Source organism: Drosophila innubila (genome assembly GCF_004354385.1).
Source record: "Drosophila innubila isolate TH190305 chromosome 3L unlocalized genomic scaffold, UK_Dinn_1.0 0_D_3L, whole genome shotgun sequence".
Lineage (NCBI taxonomy): Eukaryota > Metazoa > Arthropoda > Insecta > Diptera > Drosophilidae > Drosophila > Drosophila innubila.
The window spans coordinates 496,621-517,269 of NW_022995376.1; the positions used below are offsets into that span (position 1 = coordinate 496,621).

The 20,649-nt window shown below is 34.8% G+C and overlaps 3 protein-coding genes across 5 annotated transcripts; all 3 read right to left on the reverse strand.

Annotated features, from left to right (window-relative positions):
* Positions 1-692: 692 nt before the first annotated feature.
* Positions 693-2,111, reverse strand: LOC117789076 (salivary glue protein Sgs-3-like). Its single transcript, XM_034628102.1, has one exon. The coding sequence runs from the start codon at positions 2,028-2,030 to the stop codon at positions 852-854; it is 1,179 nt and encodes a 392-aa protein (XP_034483993.1). The 5' UTR covers positions 2,031-2,111; the 3' UTR covers positions 693-851.
* A 367-nt stretch (positions 2,112-2,478) lies between these two features.
* On the reverse strand, positions 2,479-6,613 carry LOC117786683. The gene is made up of 3 exons (XM_034625031.1): positions 6,056-6,613; positions 3,456-5,189; positions 2,479-2,751 (listed from the first exon to the last, which is right to left on the reverse strand). The coding sequence occupies exons 1-3, from the start codon at positions 6,611-6,613 to the stop codon at positions 2,479-2,481; spliced, it is 2,565 nt and encodes an 854-aa protein (XP_034480922.1).
* A 1,879-nt stretch (positions 6,614-8,492) lies between these two features.
* Positions 8,493-18,723, reverse strand: LOC117789074 (sensory neuron membrane protein 2). Of its 3 annotated transcripts, XM_034628097.1 has the most exons (10): positions 18,492-18,721; positions 14,520-14,677; positions 14,316-14,463; positions 14,072-14,204; positions 13,003-13,055; positions 12,248-12,508; positions 11,581-12,016; positions 9,198-9,316; positions 8,999-9,124; positions 8,493-8,910 (listed from the first exon to the last, which is right to left on the reverse strand). In XM_034628097.1, the coding sequence occupies exons 1-10, from the start codon at positions 18,600-18,602 to the stop codon at positions 8,734-8,736; spliced, it is 1,722 nt and encodes a 573-aa protein (XP_034483988.1). In that variant the 5' UTR covers positions 18,603-18,721; the 3' UTR covers positions 8,493-8,733. The 3 variants fall into 3 exon arrangements, with proteins under 3 accessions (XP_034483988.1, XP_034483989.1, XP_034483990.1); XM_034628098.1 differs by lacking the exon at positions 13,003-13,055 and having other exon boundaries at positions 8,734-8,910; positions 14,067-14,204; positions 18,492-18,723; XM_034628099.1 differs by lacking the exons at positions 13,003-13,055; positions 14,072-14,204 and having other exon boundaries at positions 8,734-8,910; positions 18,492-18,723.
* Positions 18,724-20,649: the final 1,926 nt, after the last annotated feature.

The window sequence follows — 20,649 nt, forward strand, 5'->3', positions numbered from 1 at the left end:
CATTATTAAAATTTAAATCATTATATTTAAAATATTTATTACAAAATCTTGGACGCAACTTGTTGCAAAATGCATTTTTAAGATAAGTAAACTGTTTTGTTTTTACATCAGTGTGACCAGCTTTGGCAATGACAATGCGACAAAATTACGGCAAGCTAAATATTCTAAAACAAACAAATATTCACTGATAACATACATATTTCATAAAGGAAATTGTTTTTATTTAAATTGTTTATTAAATGCACTTAAATGCAGCGTGTTGAAAAGGAATTTTTAAAGTAAATATATTTTTTTTTGTAACGACTGATAACTATCGGTTATCGTTTACCTACAAATAATCATTTGTGTGTTGTAAAACGTGTTGGGTTTTGTGCGCGAAAATTAACAACACAAGCTATTTCAAAACGAAACTTTGACGTCATTGTTGAAATTTTAAAATGCTAAAATAGGGAAACAATTAATTTCAATAAATATCAAAATTGAAAAGGTAATATTTATAACTTGTTATCTGTCTAGTGTCATCGTTTGTTAGCTTTTGCTGTCATTGTTGCTGTTAACATGGCCAAAACCAGACAAAAAACAAGTTAATGAAATTAATCAAAGACATCTACTTAGCAGTTGTTGGTAGTATTAAGCGTGTCATTCAGGTCTTTAGACTGGTCTATGTATTGAATTAATATATTTATATTGGGTATTTGCATGTTCTTAAGTTTTTTATTTTTATTAACTGAATCTTAAAGTTATGTTTTTTTTTTAACATTAATAGCTTATGAGTATTCTTTCATCATACTAAACTAGCCGCATTGCAGACAATTATATACAAATTCACCAAAAATTTAATTTCTAATGAGTTAAGAGTTTTTTGTTTTTGTTGCTGTTCGATTCTGACCAAAATCGTAGGCAAAAACTGTTTTGGCTGCATTTTTAAGACTGTTGTCTTGAAATTTGGCATAATACGGACTAGCATTAAAATTGGATGTCTTAAACGGAATTATCGAGGTGGTTGTTGTTGTCGGCAATCGATTTGCATTAAACTTTGCATTGAATTTGGCAAAGAATGGATGATTGAAAGGATCTGCAGTTGTTCCACTTCTTGTTGTTGTTACAGGCCGACGAGTTGTTGTTGTCGAGGTGAAGAGATAGGGGCGAGGTGTGGTGGATAAAGACTGAGGTAACTTATTGATTGGCGGACGAGCTGTTGTATTTGGACGAGTAGTTGTTCTAAATTGACGAGTTGTTGTATTTGGACGAGTTGTGGTTTGACGAGTTGTTGTACTTAGACGAGTTGTTGTAATCGGACGAGTTGTGGTATTTGGACGAGTTGTTGTAATCGGACGAGTTGTTGTATTTGGAAGAGTTGTTGTACTTTGACGCGTTGTTGTAATCGGACGAGTTGTTGTACTTTGACTAGCTGTTGTTCTTAATGGACGAGCTGTTGTGCTTTGACGAGTTGTCGCAATTATACGAGTTGTTGCTGTTTTATATGAAGTGGAGGATATTACTTTGGGCCGGTCTGTTGTTGTAGTAATTAAATAATTTGTGGTTGTCCTTGGTGTTGTTGAATACCATGCGAAACTAAGTGGACGCCATGTTGTTGTTGCCGAACGAGTTGTGGGCCTCGTTGTTGTAGAAAGCATAGTAGATCTTTTTGTTGTTGTAGTTGGATTAGTAGTTGATCTTGTTGTTCTCACAAGAGTTGTAGAAGATCGAGTAGGTGCTCTCGTTGTTGTGGGACGAGTGGTTGTTCTCGGTGTTGGACGATGAGTTGGTTGTGTGGTTGTTGGTAATCGACTTTTTGGACTTGGTGTTGGTTGGCGAGTGGTTGTTTTTGCTGTGGGGCGAGTAGTTGGTCTCGTTGTAGTCTGACGAGTAGCTGATGAGGTTGTTGGGCGAATTGTGGACCTATTTGTTGTTCTCGTTGTTGTATGGCGAGTTGTGGGTCTCGTTGTGGTTGTTTGATGATTGATTGATGTTATAGTTTGGCGAGTAGTTGGTCTCGTTGTTGTTATTGGGTGAGTATTGAGTCTCATTGTTGTCTGGCGAGTAACTGGTATTGCAGTGGTAAATCGAGTTGTCGATTTCGTAGCTGATGAGGCTGTAGGGCGAGTTGTGGTTCTCGTTGTGGTTGTTTGGCGAGTAGTGGGTCTAGTTGTTGTTGTAGGGTGAGTATTTGGTCTCGTTGTGGTTTGACGAGTAGGTGACGCAATTGGAGAACGAGTAGTGGGTACCGTTGTGGTTTGACGAGTAGCTGATGAGGTTGTTGGGCGAGTTGTGGATCTATTTGTTGTTCTCATTGTTGTAAGGCGAGTTGTGGTTCTCGTTGTGGTTGTTTGACGAGTAGTAGGTCTAGTTGTTGTTGTAGGGTGAGTATTGGGTCTCTTTGTGGTTTGACGAGTAGCTGACGCAATTGGAGAGCGAGTAGTGGGTCCCGTTGTGGTTTGACGAGTAGCTGATGAGGTTGTTGGGCGAGTTGTGGATCTATTTGTTGTTCTCGTTGTTGTATGGCGAGTTGTGGGTCTCGTTGTGGTTGTTTGATGATTGATTGATGTTATAGTTTGGCGAGTTGTTGGTCTCGTTGTTGTTGTAGGGTGAGTATTGAGTCTCGTTGTTGTCTGGCGCGTAACTGGTATTGCAGTGGTAAACCGAGTTGTTGGTTTCGTTGTTGTTGGGCGACTTGTTGTTTTTTGCGTAGTATGGCGAGAAGTTGGACTCTTTGTTGTCTGTTTCGTAGTCGAATGTTGTGCAGTTGTGCTTATCGTTATGGTAGAAGGAAAAGTGACAGAAATAGGTTGAGCTATTGTGAATAGACGAGTTGTTGTGGTTGAGGTAGTTGTTGATTTTGTTGGTTTTGGAGTTGTTGCCGTAAATTTAATAATCTCGTGACGAAAACTGTCGCTGCTTATATATGGATGATTTGTAGCTTTTGTGGGCCTTGAAGTCGTAGTTATTCTGGGTCTATTAATAACTGGCATAGCATTTGGTTTATTAAGAATAGTAAAAAACGGATTGGATTTGTACGCGTGGCTGTGAGGCTGTGACGGGTTTATTTCCTGCGAGTCGGGCTTATTACCCGAAGGGACTTTAAGTTGGCTTAAAAATGGATTTCGTTCATAACTAGATTTTGGTGGAGAGGCATTTAAATTGATTTTTTCAGAGCTTTTCTTGGGTTGTTCTTGCTGTTGGGGACGCAGTTGTTGCAGGAATGGATTTGAGGCAAAAGGATGATTGAATGTTTGAGCTGTAGAAGGCTTAGAAGAAACTTGGCTTAAATTTCCATCAGAGTTGGATTTTGTTGGATAAGCATTAACAATGATCTTTTCAGTTTGTTTCTTCGTTTGTTGTTGTTGTTGTTGGGGACGCAGATTTTGCAGGAAGGGATTTGAGGCAAATGGATGATTGGGCACAACTGTTGATTTGACAGAAATTGGGCTTAAATGTTGTAGATTTGCATAAACCTGTTTTTGAGTTTCTTCTTTATAGTGAGTGCTTTTCTCAGCCTCGGCAATTTCATTGCCCTCAAAGCAATCGCTCAATTGGGTCAGACTTTGGTCTCTGCAGTGTGCATTATACACTGTCCAGGCGGTGAATCCATCTCCCGATAAACGTGTGTGCTCCTCGTGAATAGCCTTAATGCATTTTACATCATCTGAAATGTCAGAGTCCAGGAGATTGCTGCAATCGATGTGACAAGCCTTTCCAGCTCCCTCCGCATTGTGACTGCACCAGTAGAGATCACTGATCTGAAATAACCCATGATCCTCACTGCCATCGGCATTAAGCCGGCCCACAGCAGCCGTATTGTAGGAGGATTCATGCTCGGCAATGCACACCCAGGTGGGAATCTCGCTCATGGGCAACTTGTGCTTTTGGAAGAGCTCTTGGGCCAACTCACAACGCCTGTAGATCTTACCCTTGGGTTTGCTTAACGTGATTTGAGTCGGTTCCAACTGCGGTACACTCGGTACCACCTTTGAATCAAAGCAACTTTCAATCTCCAAACTGCTGCGATCTCTGCAGTGTCCATTATAAACTGTCCAGGCATTGAAACCATCTCCTGACAGACGTGTATGTTCCTCGTGTATAGTCCTTATGCATTTCACATCATCAGTTAGATCCGAGTCCAGAAATTGATCGCAAGATGCCTGACAACCTTTGCCTCCTGTCAGTTGATCATGTGTGCACCAGTAGAGATCGCTAATCTGAAATAATCCATGATCCGCACTTCCATCTGGATTAAGGCGACCCACAGCAGCCGTGTTGTATGAGGATTCATGCTCCGCGATGCACAACCAAGTGGCTAAATCCTGCATGGGAAACTTGTGTGAGAAATACAACTCTTGAGCCAATTCACAACGATTATAAACTTTACCAGCTCGCTTATGTGTAGTGTTGTAGTGTTGCTGTTGTTGTTGTTGTTGGTGTTGATAGTGTTGTTGTTGATAGTGTTGTTGTTGTTGTTGTTTAGGTGTTGTGTATTGTTTATAGCTAAACAAAGGATTCGCTGGCGTTACTTGATATGTCTTTTGGGAGTACCCAATGGCATTGGGATGAGCCGGAACTTGAGGTACTCTCAAAAAGGGATTTCCCCGATAACTGGTTGTTGATTGATAGCTTATCAACTTGTTGCTGGTTCTATAAAATGGATTAGGAGTTGTTTGATAGGCATAACTGACTTTAACATCCCCAGGGATCGCATTAGGATGATTTGCAGTCGATGTGGAGGAATATTGTGGCTTTGTGAAACAGGCGGCAATCTGTTCATAACGTTGATTGCGACAATCGCGATTGTAGACCGTCCAGGCGGTGAAACCATCTCCAGAGATTTGTGTGTGCTCCCTATGAATCTTACGTATGCACTGCACATCATCGGCAATGCTCGAATCCAGGAATTGACTGCAGGATGCCTGACAACCTTTGCCCCTCTGATCGTGTGTGCACCAGAAGAGATCACTGATCTGAAATAGTCCATGATCAGCACTGCCATCGGCATTGAGGCGACCCACTGCAGCCGTGTTGTAGGAGGACTCATGCTGGGCAATGCACACCCAGGTGGGAATCTCCTGCATGGGCAGCTTGTGCTGATAATACAGCTCCTGGGCCAACTCACAGCGACTGTAGATCTTGCCCGGGGCAGGACGTAGCGCCACCTGCTGATGTTGAAGCACCTGCTGAGGTTGCTGACGTATTCCCTATAAGAATTTCAACAAATTATACTAAAAATGTATAAAAAAAATATAGGAAAAAAACTAGTCGGAAAGGCTATAGTCGAGATCCCGACCATTGATTCTGCACTAAAATTTTATTTATTTTGAAAATGTAATTTTTTGGTCATCACTGTCATATTTTTCCATACCTACCCCTTAACCCTTTTTCAACAACTTCAAACTCGCATAACTTTGCCAAAACTCAAAAGATTTTCTTGAGGAATGTAAATATGATCATTATTTGGTCTCTTATTTGATTCTGCATTAAAATTTTATTTATTTAGAAAATGTAATTTTTTGGTCATCACTGTCATATTTTTCCTACCCCTTAACCCTTTTTCAATAACTTCAAACTCGCATAACTTTGCTAAAACTCAAAAGATTTTCTTGAGGAATGTAAATATGATCATTATTTGGTCTCTTATTTGATTCTGCATTAAAATTTTATTTATTTAGAAAATGTAATTTTTTTGTTATCACTGTCATATTTTTCCATACCTACCCCTTAACCCCTTTTCAACAACTTCAAACTCGCACAACTTTGCCAAAACTCAAAAGATTTTCATGAGGAATGTAAATATGATCATTATTTGGTCTCTTATTTGATTCTGCATTAAAATTTTATTTATTAAGAAAATTTAATTTTTTGGTCATCACTGTCATATTTTTTCATCATTATTGTAATTTGATTCTGCATTAAAATTTTATTCATGTAAAATAAAGTGAATTTTTCCTTATTTATATACTCTGAATGTCTGTCGTATTCTATTTTCCTAATTTATGCTTTCAATTTTTGGTATCCTTACAATTTTGATACCTAGTCTTTTTTTTTTAAATTTTTTATGAGTTACCTGTTGATAACCGACTTGGACTTGTTGGGGTTGCAGATAGGAGGCAGAGACCTGCAGGGCGAGGTTGTTGTGGCCACGGGATAATCCTGGCTGACAACCTGCCACATAGGAGGCTGCATCCTGGCGACAATACGTGTTGTACGCCTGCCAGGCTGTGAATCCATCTCCGGAGAGGCGTTGGTGTTCCGCGTAGATCTTTCGCACACACAGCACATCATCGGCAATGTCATTATCCCGCAGACTAGCACAACTCACACCACAACCCGCTCCATGTCCTGGTGGTGAACACCAATAGACGTCGCTTATCTGGAAGATGCCATGGGAACCACCTGCTGGTCCAGTTCCGCCCCCAAAGGCAGCTGTATTCAGATCACTCGAGTGTTGGGCAATGCACACCAGAGTTGCCACCTGTGCTGCTGGCAGTCCATATTGATGCTGCAGGACTCCAGCTAATTCACAACGCTCAAAGACGCGACACAAACACAAGTGAAGCTGCAGGGGCAGCAACACCAACAACAAATAAATGCCAAGTGGGATTCGAACCCGTGTAGTCGACATCTCGACCTGATTTTAAACTGCCAAAACTGCCAGATAAGCAGGTCTTTATATACTCTTAATCACAACTGAAACAGTCCTTAGTCGAACATAAATGTGAATGTGAATTCTTAATTTAAATTTTAAATTATTTTCACACTCGACGCGTTTTTCTATTACTTTGCCGAGTTGCGTTGCGTGCGTTTGCGAGTTTCGTTGTAGACTGAACAATTCGATGCTCGATGCGATGGAGAGCGGAGACTAAGACGGAGACTGAGACGGAGACAGAGACTGAGACGGGGACAGAGACGATGGCAGCTCATCTTGAGCCCAAAGTTAAGTTGGGGTCCGATTTGAATATATGACGACAGCGCACAGTGGGCCTTTCGGCTGATTAATTACTTTAAATCAAGTCTGGAAACCATAAACATTTTTTCAATAAGATTCGGTTAGCTGGTTTTCTGTAAATCAATTAAAAATTTTAGTTAAAATTGTTGTTAATAATTTTAATACTTTTTAAGACCGATTAGATTTTTCTTTCTTAAAAATAAATGTTATTTGTTATTAATAGACGTTTTTTTAAGATTTCTGAAGACTTTAATTTGAATTATATTTTCGATGTTAGCTTAGGTGCTTGACCCACTGTGCAGATATGTCAAACTGGTTGTAGTTTTGTCTCTGTAGTATATTGCATAATTATTGACCAGGTCTATGGGAAGAACGTAAAGGTTCTCGATTGCTCGATGTCAGAAACGACACATTGTCTAAAGTGTCCACGCGCGAAAGAGCCCAAAATATTCTAGAGGAAGAGAGCAAGGAGGCAGGCAAGAGAGTGGGGTAGGGGTTTTTAGCAGATCGTTAAAGATGCGAAAGTTTTTGGGGCAGCCATTAGCTAGAAAATTGCTAATGTAATTAATTTAAAATATTTATAAGACAACGGCAACTTTTAAGCGATTCACAAATAGAACGGGTTAAAGGCGACTTTTTCTAGCGTTTTTAAACGTCTGAAACACGCCTAGTTGAGAGTACATCAGTACATACAGAAAGTCAGAAAAGTTCTTTGGCAGAAAGAAAAATTTTAAATATTTCGGTAGAAGAGAATATATACATTATTAACAAAGTTTTCCATACTTCCATACAATTTTCTCAACGTGTGAACTTTGACTGCGAATTTGACCCCTTTGCAAAGTTGTTTCAGCTATGTTGTGTAAAAATTTCAGTCTCCTAAGTCTTATGGTTTGGGCTGTGCAATGATCTGTGAGTCAGTCAGTCAGGACAAAGAATTTAAAAAAATCGAATTTGTGAATTTTTAGTTAGTCAAAACACTTGTTTGACCGACTGTAGCTGTCAATCGAAGTGACAGACAGACGCAGTCACTGAATAGACTTTACAGTGTGTCTCAATCACGATGAAATCAAACACCTTGTCGCATTGTTGATCTTCCCATCGATTTGTGTTTGCATATCTTGGACTTGGTCAATCCTCTGTGTTCAGCTCATCTCATCACAATAAGTGTCTCTTGCTTAAGCTTCAAACACTCTTTTGTAGATTTCGTAGCATCTACAGGTTTTAACAACTGTCTTTAAAGCCTGATTTAATTAACAGTTTTGCGCAAATTGTAGTCAACTTTTTTCTTTGTTATTTTCATTTTTAGTGCCATTGATTAATGCTTTCAATGAATATTTTATGTTTTCCTTTTACTCACCATCGACTGAACTTGAACTTGGTTTGGCTTAAATCAAGGTGTTGACAAAGACTTTCGGCTTATAGCAAAGTGACTATTGTGGCTAAGTTGTTTGTTGAATAAATTGAACTTTAGCAGAGTTCTGGAGAAAAATCGCTTTGACCACTTAAGTATTGATTAAGACAAATTTCATTGAAATTCCATTAAGAAATAAATCAGTTTGTTTTCATTCTCATATTTATTCAACAGTTTTTAGTACACACTAAATCACAATATAATAAAATCACATTTAAAAAATAAATTATTTACAAAATTCGTGCACAATTAGAGCATATTGTTACATTCATTATAATGATAGTAATAATAATAGTTAATATTTAAAAAGTAATAATAAAATACATTTATAACATTTAATAACAACTTTAGGGTAGTCGTATACTCTTTCAGTTTAGCCTCCTCCTTATTTTAAGGGCACCTCCGCTGGCCGCTCCCTCTGAAATATGTAATAGATGAGGCTTAAAACTGCCACGCCCATTCCGCCACATAGTCCCGCCCAGTGGACAATGTTTAGCGTTTTTAGCGTATTGATGAGTTTCTTTTTAAAGAAATTGACCATTTCGCCATTTAGTTGAATACCCTGTAAGGATTAAGATCAGGAAGAGTGATAATAAGTTAATATTAAGATAATATTAAAAGAGTTGTAGGTACAATTTTCGGCTACTGACCTCCTCTACCCAAATGGCAGGCATAAGAACCGTGGTCAGATTCTCTGTGATGGTTATCCGATTAATGCTCTTCAGAAACATATTGAATTGCACTCTCTTCCCACCTTGGAGTGGTGTGCCCGTCAACTATATCATTGTAAAAAGTTATTGGTTTAAAACGTACTTAACTGAGTTCAAGGAGCGTTGAACCGAAGCTTACCGATTGCACATCGACAAAGGTCTGATGCTTTTTGGCATCGGGTTTAAGACCTCGGATCATCTTCCTATATTCATTGGAGGCGCCAAGCATGTGAGGCAGCGTTAAGATAACAGGCGCATCTGCAATAAAAATAATAAAATTCCTTTCATTAATTATGCATTAATATTTGCATAATATTATAATTAAAATTCCAATGCAGCAGTTAAATTTGTTGACAAAATATAAACAGGATTTTTACCCCAGTTTGTATTCAGTATTACAAAAATGATGCCAAGATTTATTTAATATTAATATTCTGAGTTCATTGGATCTGTAGGCCAGCAACGACCTGAGCAAACGACTTAAAAGATAATTTTTAAATAAATTTAAGTACAGATAGCGCGGAAGTTGTGATTTCAATTGTTTATTTAGTATTTATTTATTTAGTGCTAGCATTGAACCAATTTGTTAGTTTCCTCATATGGACATATGGCAAGACAAATATTTCAGCTGCTTATTAACGAATCTGTTAACTCACGTTTTACCAATTAAATGCCAAGAATCTCAAGTCAAAACGTGCGTCTATGGCAAACACCCAAACAAAAAAAAAATCAACATCAAAATCAAATTGAAAAAATTAATTCGAGAAATACTCGTAGTCTTAATGAAGAATATTTAATTTAATGCTTCAATTTGTAGAGCGCACTCGACTCGAGGAAGATCATAATGAGCCGATGGGAACTTGAGAAGCCATAAAACCAGCACTCAACACTTTTCATTTCAAATGCGCAATTTAAATTCTCTTCTTTTTATTTCGCTCATCTTATTTCTTGATGTTTTCTGTATTTTGTTTGGAGTCTGCAGCTGCTTGTTTACAATGTTAATTAAGAAGTTAACAATAAATTGGAATGGGTCAATAAACGATGCCGCAGTAGACACAGTCATGAAAGTAAGATTATCATGGAAGAAGAATAAATACACTTACAACTAACTTATCATAACGAAAGTTAAAGCTTAACATTTTTAATTTTATGATCAGTTTATCAGTATTAAATAGAAATTGTATATATTTAATATTAGTCATAAGATTAAGTTGTTTGGCCGCAGAATTTAGTGAAGCTTTAAAAGTAAATAAGTAAAATAAATTATATAGAATATCATATTTTAATTTTCAAATTAAATTGATTTTTAGAACTTTATTTCATTTCGATTAATTTAAATAAATATTTTATATTGGTAAATTAAACTAGATTGGCTTACACATTTATAATACTCTGCCATAAAAATAATCCTTATAGTGAAGATTGAGAGCAATTATTTTATCTGCAGCTCAAATTGCAATTTGAATTTTGTTCTATTTGTCTGTTCAAAATTCTACTTCTTGAGATGGCATTAAAGATGCTTAAATTTAAATTGCTTGAATTTGATTGTATTTGAAGTTTTATTGTTATGTTCGATCGCATGATTTGAATTTGATGTGCTGTGTGTTTATGAGCTGACTTTGCACCTCCGATTAGCATAAAATAAGCATTAAATTGATATTATATAACTTCACTAATAAACTGAGCTTGTTCAAAACTCGACTTTGTATGAAAACAATAATGTTAATAACACTAAAGCATATTTCTGCAATCAGGCGGATGCTGGGGGCGGTTCTACAGTCAACAGTAGTCTATGCATATAACAGCTAAGCATTAGCATATGAAACATGCATAAAAAATTAATAAAATCATATACTAAAGAACAACGTTAATCTTAGGCGAAGCGTAAACAAGCATGTCAAGCATTTCCGGATATTCTGGAATTATTTTGCATATATTCTTTGTGTTTTTGTATTTATTTAAAACTGCGAAATTGAAAGATGACACGAGTATCGCTTTGTTTTTTTTTTTTTGAATCTAATTTTGGGTGTGACAAACGCGGCTAGATAATTATAATTAGATAGTCAACTGTCTGGTTGTTCCTACGACTAAGGTAGTCTAATTAATGTTCATATTAATGGGCCTAAAAGTCGTTAGCATATCGAATAACAAGTCAAAAAGCTGTCAAATGTTTATTTTATTCACATAAATAAAACAGCAATTAATTTAGAGCGGATTTATATAAAGTAAATCGATGAGTTTGATTTTGATTTCAAAATTTAAATGGAGCTTCTGAATAAATTAAAAGGCAATTAGAACAAAGTGTTCCAAAATTACCAAAATTATCAAAATTTTGGTGGCTTGCAGCCTTGCTAATAACAGAAATCCCAATCTTATTTTTATTTTTTCCATTTCGGAAATGGCATTTCCCAATTAATTGCTTGCATGTTTTGTTTTCCCAGTTTTCGCATGCAAATTTTCGTAATCTGAGTGATATTTTTGGAAATTCGTATTGGGAATAGGGAATGGTGTTGGCCACTTACCCAAACAGGTTGTTAAATCCAATGCACCTGCATAGAGACATCCATTTTTACGTTTAATGACATTCGCCAATTTGTCAACACAGAAGCATTCGTTTTCATGTTCGGGTCCAATGTCGTTAATAAAATTCTCGCCAATGGAATATCTGAATCCGGGAATGCCCTGATACTGAATATCCGACTGATAGAACAGCTGAACAGATCGACAAATATCCGCACTGAATATATACATGGAGTCACCGCGTTGTCGGAATGGGGGATACGAGGAGGCATCGGTTCCATTGATCTGATTACAGACCGAAGCCTCTCCCCCCTCCCCGGTGCCATTGAGCCACACCTGTAAATTGTGCGAATCGTCCAGTTTCTGGATCTCCAACACCTTCATGGCATCTCCTTTTCCCGTGTGCACCTCGTACAACTCGTGGCCAGATCCATTTTTCTAGAGAACAACCAAATAATTGGTACATATTAAGTATGGTTATCATTTTTATACCCGTTACTTAAAAAATAAGTAAAAGGGTATATTGTGTTCGTTGGAATGTATGTAACAGGGAGAAGGAGGCATCTCCGACCACATAAAGTATATATATTCTTCAAGTATCCATACAAGTGACAAAAAAAGTTATTGAGAACTGGTTAAAATATTTATTTTGATTGAATTTCCACTCACATGTCCAAAAAAGGAGAAGGCCAAACTGCCATCGCTTTGCTCCCGAATTGTCTTGGAGCCGCTTTCCTTGATCTGATTACAAATGGCCTTGGCAATGCCCTGAGGATTTATGCAGAAACGGACGCCATCGAAGAGATACTCCCTCACCGAGGTGTGGACAAACATGGAGCGAGGATCGTTGAAGACCGCCTTGAGATTGGCATTTAGATGAACCAGGAGCAGAGCCAGGCCAGGATCATTCTCACCAATTTGCAGCACAGACTGTAATTAAAATAAAGATGGATGTGTGAACTAACTCAGGATTTTAATGGACCAAAACCAGGAAAAGGCGGCAAAAAGCAGTAGCAGAACAATTAGCCATAGAAATTTGTTAATTTGTTGTCTTAAATAAAGCGTTGGCTGAAAGCTTAACCAAATTAATAGGCGGTTAATTGGCAGGCGGATAAAAATTGTTATAATTAATTACTTATAAAACTAAGGCTAAAATGTTGTTAACTGATTTAACTGACAACCAAGTCGAATCGTTTTGTTGATGTTCAGTTCTCAATTTATCAAAATATTATTACACTTGGCTGTAGTTCTCTTAGCCAAGGTTCATGCCAATCAATATGAATTGTGTTATTCAGTTAGGTTGATAAGTTGTGTTGTGTGTGAACTTGAGTTTAATGAGCAAAATTGTAATTAATAAACATGCATAGGATTAGCAATAGATAGTTAATAATAGGCAACTGACAGATACTCGTTGTTAAACTTACTTTGACATCTTCAATAAGGCTGATTAAGATGCCGTTAACCCAGCTAAAGGGCGCTATAATTGTGATTAACGTTAATATCCATGGACAACTATTTACCTATTACTTATTAAATTTAAGCCTCAAGTTCTGTTTCTACAACTTGCGGCTTAAATGCCAAGGTGAGTTAGTTAACACTAATTACAATTTTTGAGCCACATTTGATATTTCTTTACATATTCTTATAAGTTAGTCTGTCATATTTTAAGCGAGAATTGTCTTCTTTTAACTAAATAAAATTGTTTATTCTATTAAAAAAAATTAAAAATATTAAAAGATATATTTTTGAACAAGAAATCGTTAAAATAAAAATATATATTTATTTCAAAGATTTTTATTGATAAAAATTGATAAATATTTGTATGATAAAAATTGAAAATAGGAGTTAGATTTCGATTTTTTCTTGAACATTTAAATTTAATTTTTATTTCATAACTTTTTTTTATAAAAAAAAAAAAATGTATGATACTGCATTTAAATGATAAAAATTAGATTAAAAAAAGTATATCTACATTTTTTCTATTCATGCATATATTCTTTTTAGGTCTTATTTTATACACATAGCTCTTATTTTCAATTCCTCATTTCAGCTGATGTTTCAGCCCTGACCTAACTCAACCTCAGCACTCTTGACTTAAGGTAAGTGAACAAATAAATCAACAAAATAGCTAAATTAGCTTTCGTTAATCTCTGGTAAAATCATAATTAATTACTGTAACTATAAAAGCCATGAAATCGATTCAGTTATCAGTTACTGTAATCTATTATGAAGATGAGAAACAATGTGTCCTCTAATTAAATAGACCAGGCCATAATACAATTGTCTAAGTACAGATTGTATCTTTATTCATATAGAAGTATTCATTACTTAATAAACTACATATTTGAAATATTAATCAAACCGAATCCGAAACCGAAACCTAAAAAAATTGTTAACCCATCATGCTCGGTTTAGTTTGAGTATAATGTTGATAGTATATATGTATATATGGTTGGCTCTCTATAAAATTAGTAGTAAATAAAATTACTTTACGTTTCCCTCGAATGCGCTCCATCAGACGCTTTAAAACCCGTACACCGGGAGTTCGATTTAGACGTGAGTTCAATCTATTTGCAAAACCCTGTAAGATATCAGTGATTTCTCTTTCGAATACTTGCAAAAAGGCCTGTAAGGATGCGTCAATAGAATATCAATCTCAATATATAACAAGATCTTTTTTTAATTGTATATAAGATAGTTATTATAGCATATTTATCTATCAGATACTCATACTCACATTCATATGCATATTGAGTGCCACAATTCGATCACTTTGTGTATAAGGAGCTGAAGCATCCTCATCAAAATCGAAATGCACATTCTGTACATAGGTTATCTTCGATCCATCTCGAGAGAAATGCTTTACCTTCTTCTGCCGATATTGTCTGTGGAAATAATTAAAATTATTATTTTATTTTTTATATATTGGTTTTTGACTTACTTGTACACGTATGGTCCAATTTCTTCAACAATGGGAATGGCCCCATGTTGTATCATTTCGGGATTTGTTACATTGAAAATGTATACCTTAAAATTCAGTGGTTGTGGTAAATTCACAAAGCGTTTGTATTGCTCAGAACCATCGGATATAATTACACTCTAGAAATAAAAGAAAGAGGAAATATGATATATTTTATGCACATACAAAATTTAATTTGTCCTTAAATATTCTCACCACGCTGTCAGTTGCATTTTTCAATCGTGGCTTAAATAACATTATGGTTTTGTTACCCACACTATAAATATGACGCTCAAAATGATGAACTAGAGACCATAAAAGTCACATCTAAAAACTGACGACGAAATAAATTATGTTTTCATACCCTGTAAATTTTCAAATCTAAAAAATTTACGGTAATTAGAAAAACATTTTATATATTTATTAAATGTCAACTAAAAGCAAGTGAAATAGATGAATTACAATTTGAAAATCAACAATTTAAATAGAATTTTTTTAAATTTAATTTGCGATTTAAACTAAAAAACTGTCAGATATTAAACAAATATTTTAAATTTGAAAAAAGTGTCTAAATATGTAAATTAATATATATATTTACTTGTGACCCTGTAAGAGTTTTAACACTCGGTAGCGCCTTGACTAGAAGTCTCTAAAAATATTTACAATTCCTTAAATAGGTAAATAAAAAATTCGCAAAAATGAAAAAAAAAAAACACAATGAAAACTAGCTTGAGACATGACTAGCAATATAATTTTATGATGGTACATATATGATACAATTGAAGAATTGTCAAGAAACAAAAATGAAATCTTCGAAAAACGACATTAAAAAAGGTAGACAATTTCAAGGTCAATGCACACGATCGTCGGACCGTCGAACTGTCGGATTGTCGCACGCAACTGTCAGGCGAATATCGAAGAGCATATAAAACGTTTGATTAACCTTAAGAGCTCCTAACCAAAGAGAGCCGAAGATAGCCACAATATTCACGCATTGACACTGGCCCAAAATTCAGTTGGCAGCCAAACCAAATAATAATAAAAGAAAAAACAGAAAAGCAAAATAATTATTGCGAAATTGACCAATTTTAACAAAGCAACAATCACAACAATAATAATACATCAAAGCGAAAACGTGACTGAAATTTTAAGATTTTCGAATGCAAATACAAAATGCTGAGCATAGAGCGGTTCAGAATGTGTTCAGTGTTGGGGTCAATGCGTCGTATGCGTAATATTTAATTGCTGCGGCTTTCTAGATGACATAACTAACTATATCAACGCATAGTTAGTCCAGTAACCAAAGGTTATACAGGCTTATGGGTTTGTGAAAGTGTCTGTTCGTGTAAATAAAAATAGCTCTTATAAGCCGTTATTATTCAATATTTTTTTTTTCTTTAAATTACATTTATATTTGTAAATAACAATAATTATGTTCCTAAGTTTTTTTTTAAATTTATTAAAATTTGTTCTTTTTTGATTAATAATGTAAAGATTAGAAAAAAAAATTAATTTTGATCAACTATTTATTTTACTATTTTGTTCATCTATTTTGATCAACTATTTTGTTCATTTTTTTTTACTGCAAAATTATAGATACTGGACTCTTAACGTTCGGGCAACTCGAAAATTTGTAATTGTGAATTGTTGAAGCTTTTCAGATGACATAAATATGACCGCATATTTATGGTAATAGTAATTGGCATTGGCTTTTAACCCATTGCACAAGCAGCAACAACCATTTTGTCAACTTTATAAAAATTGAGCTGCAATTGACCATCGAGTTTTTTGTACTTCAGGTGCTTTGAATTTCAATTTAGTTTGGTATAATTTGGTTTTATTTGCTTTGAATTTCAAATGGAAATTGTTTTACATGCAAAATCGCCTTCAACTTGAAGGCGACGAAAACCTTAAAAAAAAGTGCCACATTAAATTGAGTTTTAACAATTCTAGATTGCATCCGTCAGATACGCAAGACACGGAACTTGGTATGGCTCTCATAAAAAACAGCGAACGACATGAGTTGACCTCAGTCATGGGCGCCAGGTCACAAGGTTCCCAAGTATCATACTAGTAGTTTTTTCGAGTGCTACTGAAAGCATGACAACCCTAAAAGCGCAGTTAATGTGACTTCGGCTGCCATGGGCAGGGCCAGGCCAGAGCAATTAAAAAGCAATGTGCGCATTCTAATTACGTTAACAATACTCAAACAACAACTGAATCTTGAATCTGGCAATGAGTCAACCCCGGCAAAATTCACCTTGAGCATTCAGCAGAGAACCAACTTAAGATCTAACGTCAACTTGCCTATAATCCGGGACATACTTAGAGTATTAAAAAGTCAAATGGGAGAGTAAGGGATGTGGTAAAAAAAAAAAACGAAAAATACATTTTTTTTTAAAGTTAATTATTTTTGGATACAGAATCATTTAAGAGACTAAATTATGACCAAAATGACATTCCGCTTAAAAATCGATTGAATTTTGACAAAGTTATGGAAGTTTGAAGTTGTTGAAACCCTTGACTTATCAACTTTACAAGTCAAATTTTTTGGCAGATTTTGCATGATTTTTAACGGAAAAATGAAACCTGTCAGAATCAAATTTAAAGTGTCATTTTATACTAATTTGGGTATCAGGAGTCGTTTAAAAATGAAAACTAAAGATTTAAAATTTTGAAAAATTTTTTTTTCCGAAAAGTCTAAGGGGGGAGTACATGATTTTGTCAAAAAAAATCGAAAACCATTTTTTTTATAAAGTGAATAATATATAAATGCAGAATAAATTTTGAGACCAAATAATGACCAAAATGACATTCCGCTTAAAAATCGATTGAATTTTGACAAAGTTATGGAAGTTTGAAGTTGGTGAACCCCTTGACTTAGCAACTTTACAAGTCAAATTTTTTGGCAGATTTTGCATGATTTTTAACGGAAAAATGAAACCTGTCAGAATCAAATTTAAAGTGTCATTTTATACTAATTTGGGTATCAGGAGTCGTTTAAAAATGAAAACTAACGATTTAAAATTTTGAAAAATTTTTTTTTCCGAAAAGTCAAAGGGGGGAGTACATGATTTTGTCAAAAAAAAATCGAAAACCATTTTTTTTATAAAGTGAATAATATATAAATGCAGAATAAATTTTGTGACCAAATAATGACCAAAATGACATTCCGCTTAAAAATCGATTGAATTTTGACAAAGTTATGCAAGTTTGAAATTTGATCAAACTGTGATCTGCCATTCATAGAGTTACATTTACAATCCATTAACTTTGTTTTGTCCAGATTTGAAACACTTCCAATGCAATTATTCGCGTGTTTTGCAGTGCGATAGCGAATCTCTGTTTTTGGGCCCTGTTGTAACTTTTTAGATCGTCAAGAGATATTTGGTAATCCCCCTGGGTCATGTTAATGAGTTGTACCTGCTCATTAATGTAATGCATTCATGTTCTATTGAAGGTCGTGTTTGACATTGAGATTTGGATTGCCTAAAGTGCATTATGTAATTACGACAACTTTTAGAACTCTGAATCATTTAAGTACAAAGTGATGTTGGCTTAACTATATACAAATTTTCTAAATGGATTTGGGTATCTTTAAAATTATGTTGAGTGTGTCCTTTACCTTTACCTTAAATAAATACCTAATAATTAATACAGCTATATTATTTTATAGCTCTGATCTATTTTTAATTGTTGAAACTATGAATTGAACAAAATAATGGAAATTTTAGAAATAAATATAAAGCTGTTTTATGAAACAAATAACTAATTTTTTCAATTACAATTTAGCTATTATGAAGTAAGTTTTATTTCTAAAAATTTGGAATCACGATTGTAAGTACAACGCTTGCAGTTAGCAGATAAATAACAATCTTAAAGATACGCTGATGATTGTAATAGTTAATTCTAACACTGAATCACTACAATATATTGTCAAATTGTCAGACTCACCTGTTCGACCTTTTTGTGAATCATTGTAGGGAACAGTGACCAACCACAGTATCCACCCAGAACGGCTATAATGACGCCCAAAGCGCTGACAATAAGTGACCAATGGATCATTTTCGTAACTCTTCCAGAATATTTCAGTTCAGAGATCAAAAATCAAGTGTTGATCCATGTGCTAATTTATGAATTAAAACTGAAAGATATTTGCATCGATTTCAATTTCAACTTCAACTTCAACTTCAACTTGAATTTAGCCGGCAACTTGAATTCAATTTGTGATTTATTTATTTGAGTCGCCTGACCTACGTCAAGATTGTTGTTGTGGTTGTTGTTGTTTTTTGGGGTGCCGAAACAAAGCGCACTATTTATAAGATATACGCGTTTTCAGGTTTTGCCTTTTTGTTATATATACTTATATGTATATTTTGAAATAAACAAGTTGCTGATGCGTTCGTTGTTGTTGTTTGTGCTTTTATTGTTGTTAGCTTTGGCTTCGTTAACTTCACTTCGGTTCGGTTAAGTTTGGTTTGGTTTGACTTGTATATGTTCACATATAAGAAATATTGTAATTTATAATGTCTTTTATTTGCTATTGTCGTAGTAAAAGCGTCAAAAAAACGAGTTTTCGCCTTGTTCGCTTTGTTAGGTGAAAGCTTTTGTTGTTGCTGTTTTATTTTTGTCAAAATGTTTGTGACTAATTTAATTGGGTCGACACTTTGACGCTCTGAAGCTCATCCATGAACTGACAGTCCAAGATATTTGCGACACATTTTTATTTGTTCTACATAACACACACACACACACAGACACACACACAAACACACACACGCACAACAAACACACACGAAGTGAATGTTACAGGCTAATAATCTAGATATAATCTAGAGTATAGTTTAGTTTTGAGGCACGATAAAATCAGCTCACATTTATTTAACAGGCGCACGCGAATCGAAGAAGAAGGTCAAGTTTTTTATTTATTTTATGTTAATTACCGGGAATTTTCGGGTAGTTCGGTATTCGTTGTTTTATTTTTTTCTAGAGATCGTTGCGCGGATGGAAAACAACGCGGCGCTTGGAACAACCGTAAACGACTGCCAAAGTTCAAGACAAGCTCAGAGCAAAGCGTCAGTCGAGTCAGTCGCGTCAACTTGTGAGCAGTTGTAGATCGACCTACTCTCCGCCTCTACACTGAGAAAAAAATTTTTGGCTATTGTAATATTCACACATTGATTTTGTTTTAAATATGGATTTAAATATAAATTGACAATGTAAGGTTTGTGCATTAAATATGAATATAATTATAAATAAAAAAAAATAATATATATGGGTTTCATATTAATTTTAAGGCTCTATCAAATTTATGTTAAATAGTAAGCACTTTTGTATTAAATAGTTAATATTTATATTAAGATATGAATCAAAACATGCCCAAACTCAAATTGGAAGAATAAATGCTTGTGAGATATTTTTACGGAACACTTAAATCTATATATTTTTTAAAAAAACTCTTTGTCCTGACTGACGGACTGATCATTGTGCATCCTAAGCCGTAAGTCGTACCATAAACAAAAAAAGTTTAATTTGAATAAATTAATATGATATTTAATTAAAAAGAAAGGGTTTGGCATTTGTTAATATAATTAAGTTTTTGCTTTGATTTCCTATACTCATGTTAACTTTGACATTTAATTATGCATTTACATTTTTATTATTATTTAAAATAAATATGGGCTTAAGTCCAACTGTTTGTCGCTATAAATATTCTATATTCGTATTAACTTTGACATTTAATTATGAATTAAGTGATGTTTCGTTTGCTTTATTTAAATTTAATAAATAATATTAAATATTAAAAAAAAAATTGATTGTAAGTACTATGCGATTTTTTTTTCGAGTGTAAACCCTCTGAGTGATCAGTCTGCAAAGGTAGCCCTGTTAATTGTCTGTGAACAGAAACATATATAGAGAGAGAGGGAAGAGAGAGAGGAGAGTTAATGGAAGAGGGAGAGCGAAGCGAGTGCCACATTGACAGTTGAAAGAGTTGAATTGTTGTTGGGTTCAGACCCAACTTGGATCAGCCAAGTACCGGGTCTTTAATGATGCTGTGACTTGTTGAGTTGTTGTCATTTTTGTTGTTGTTGTTGTTGTTGTTGTAACAGTG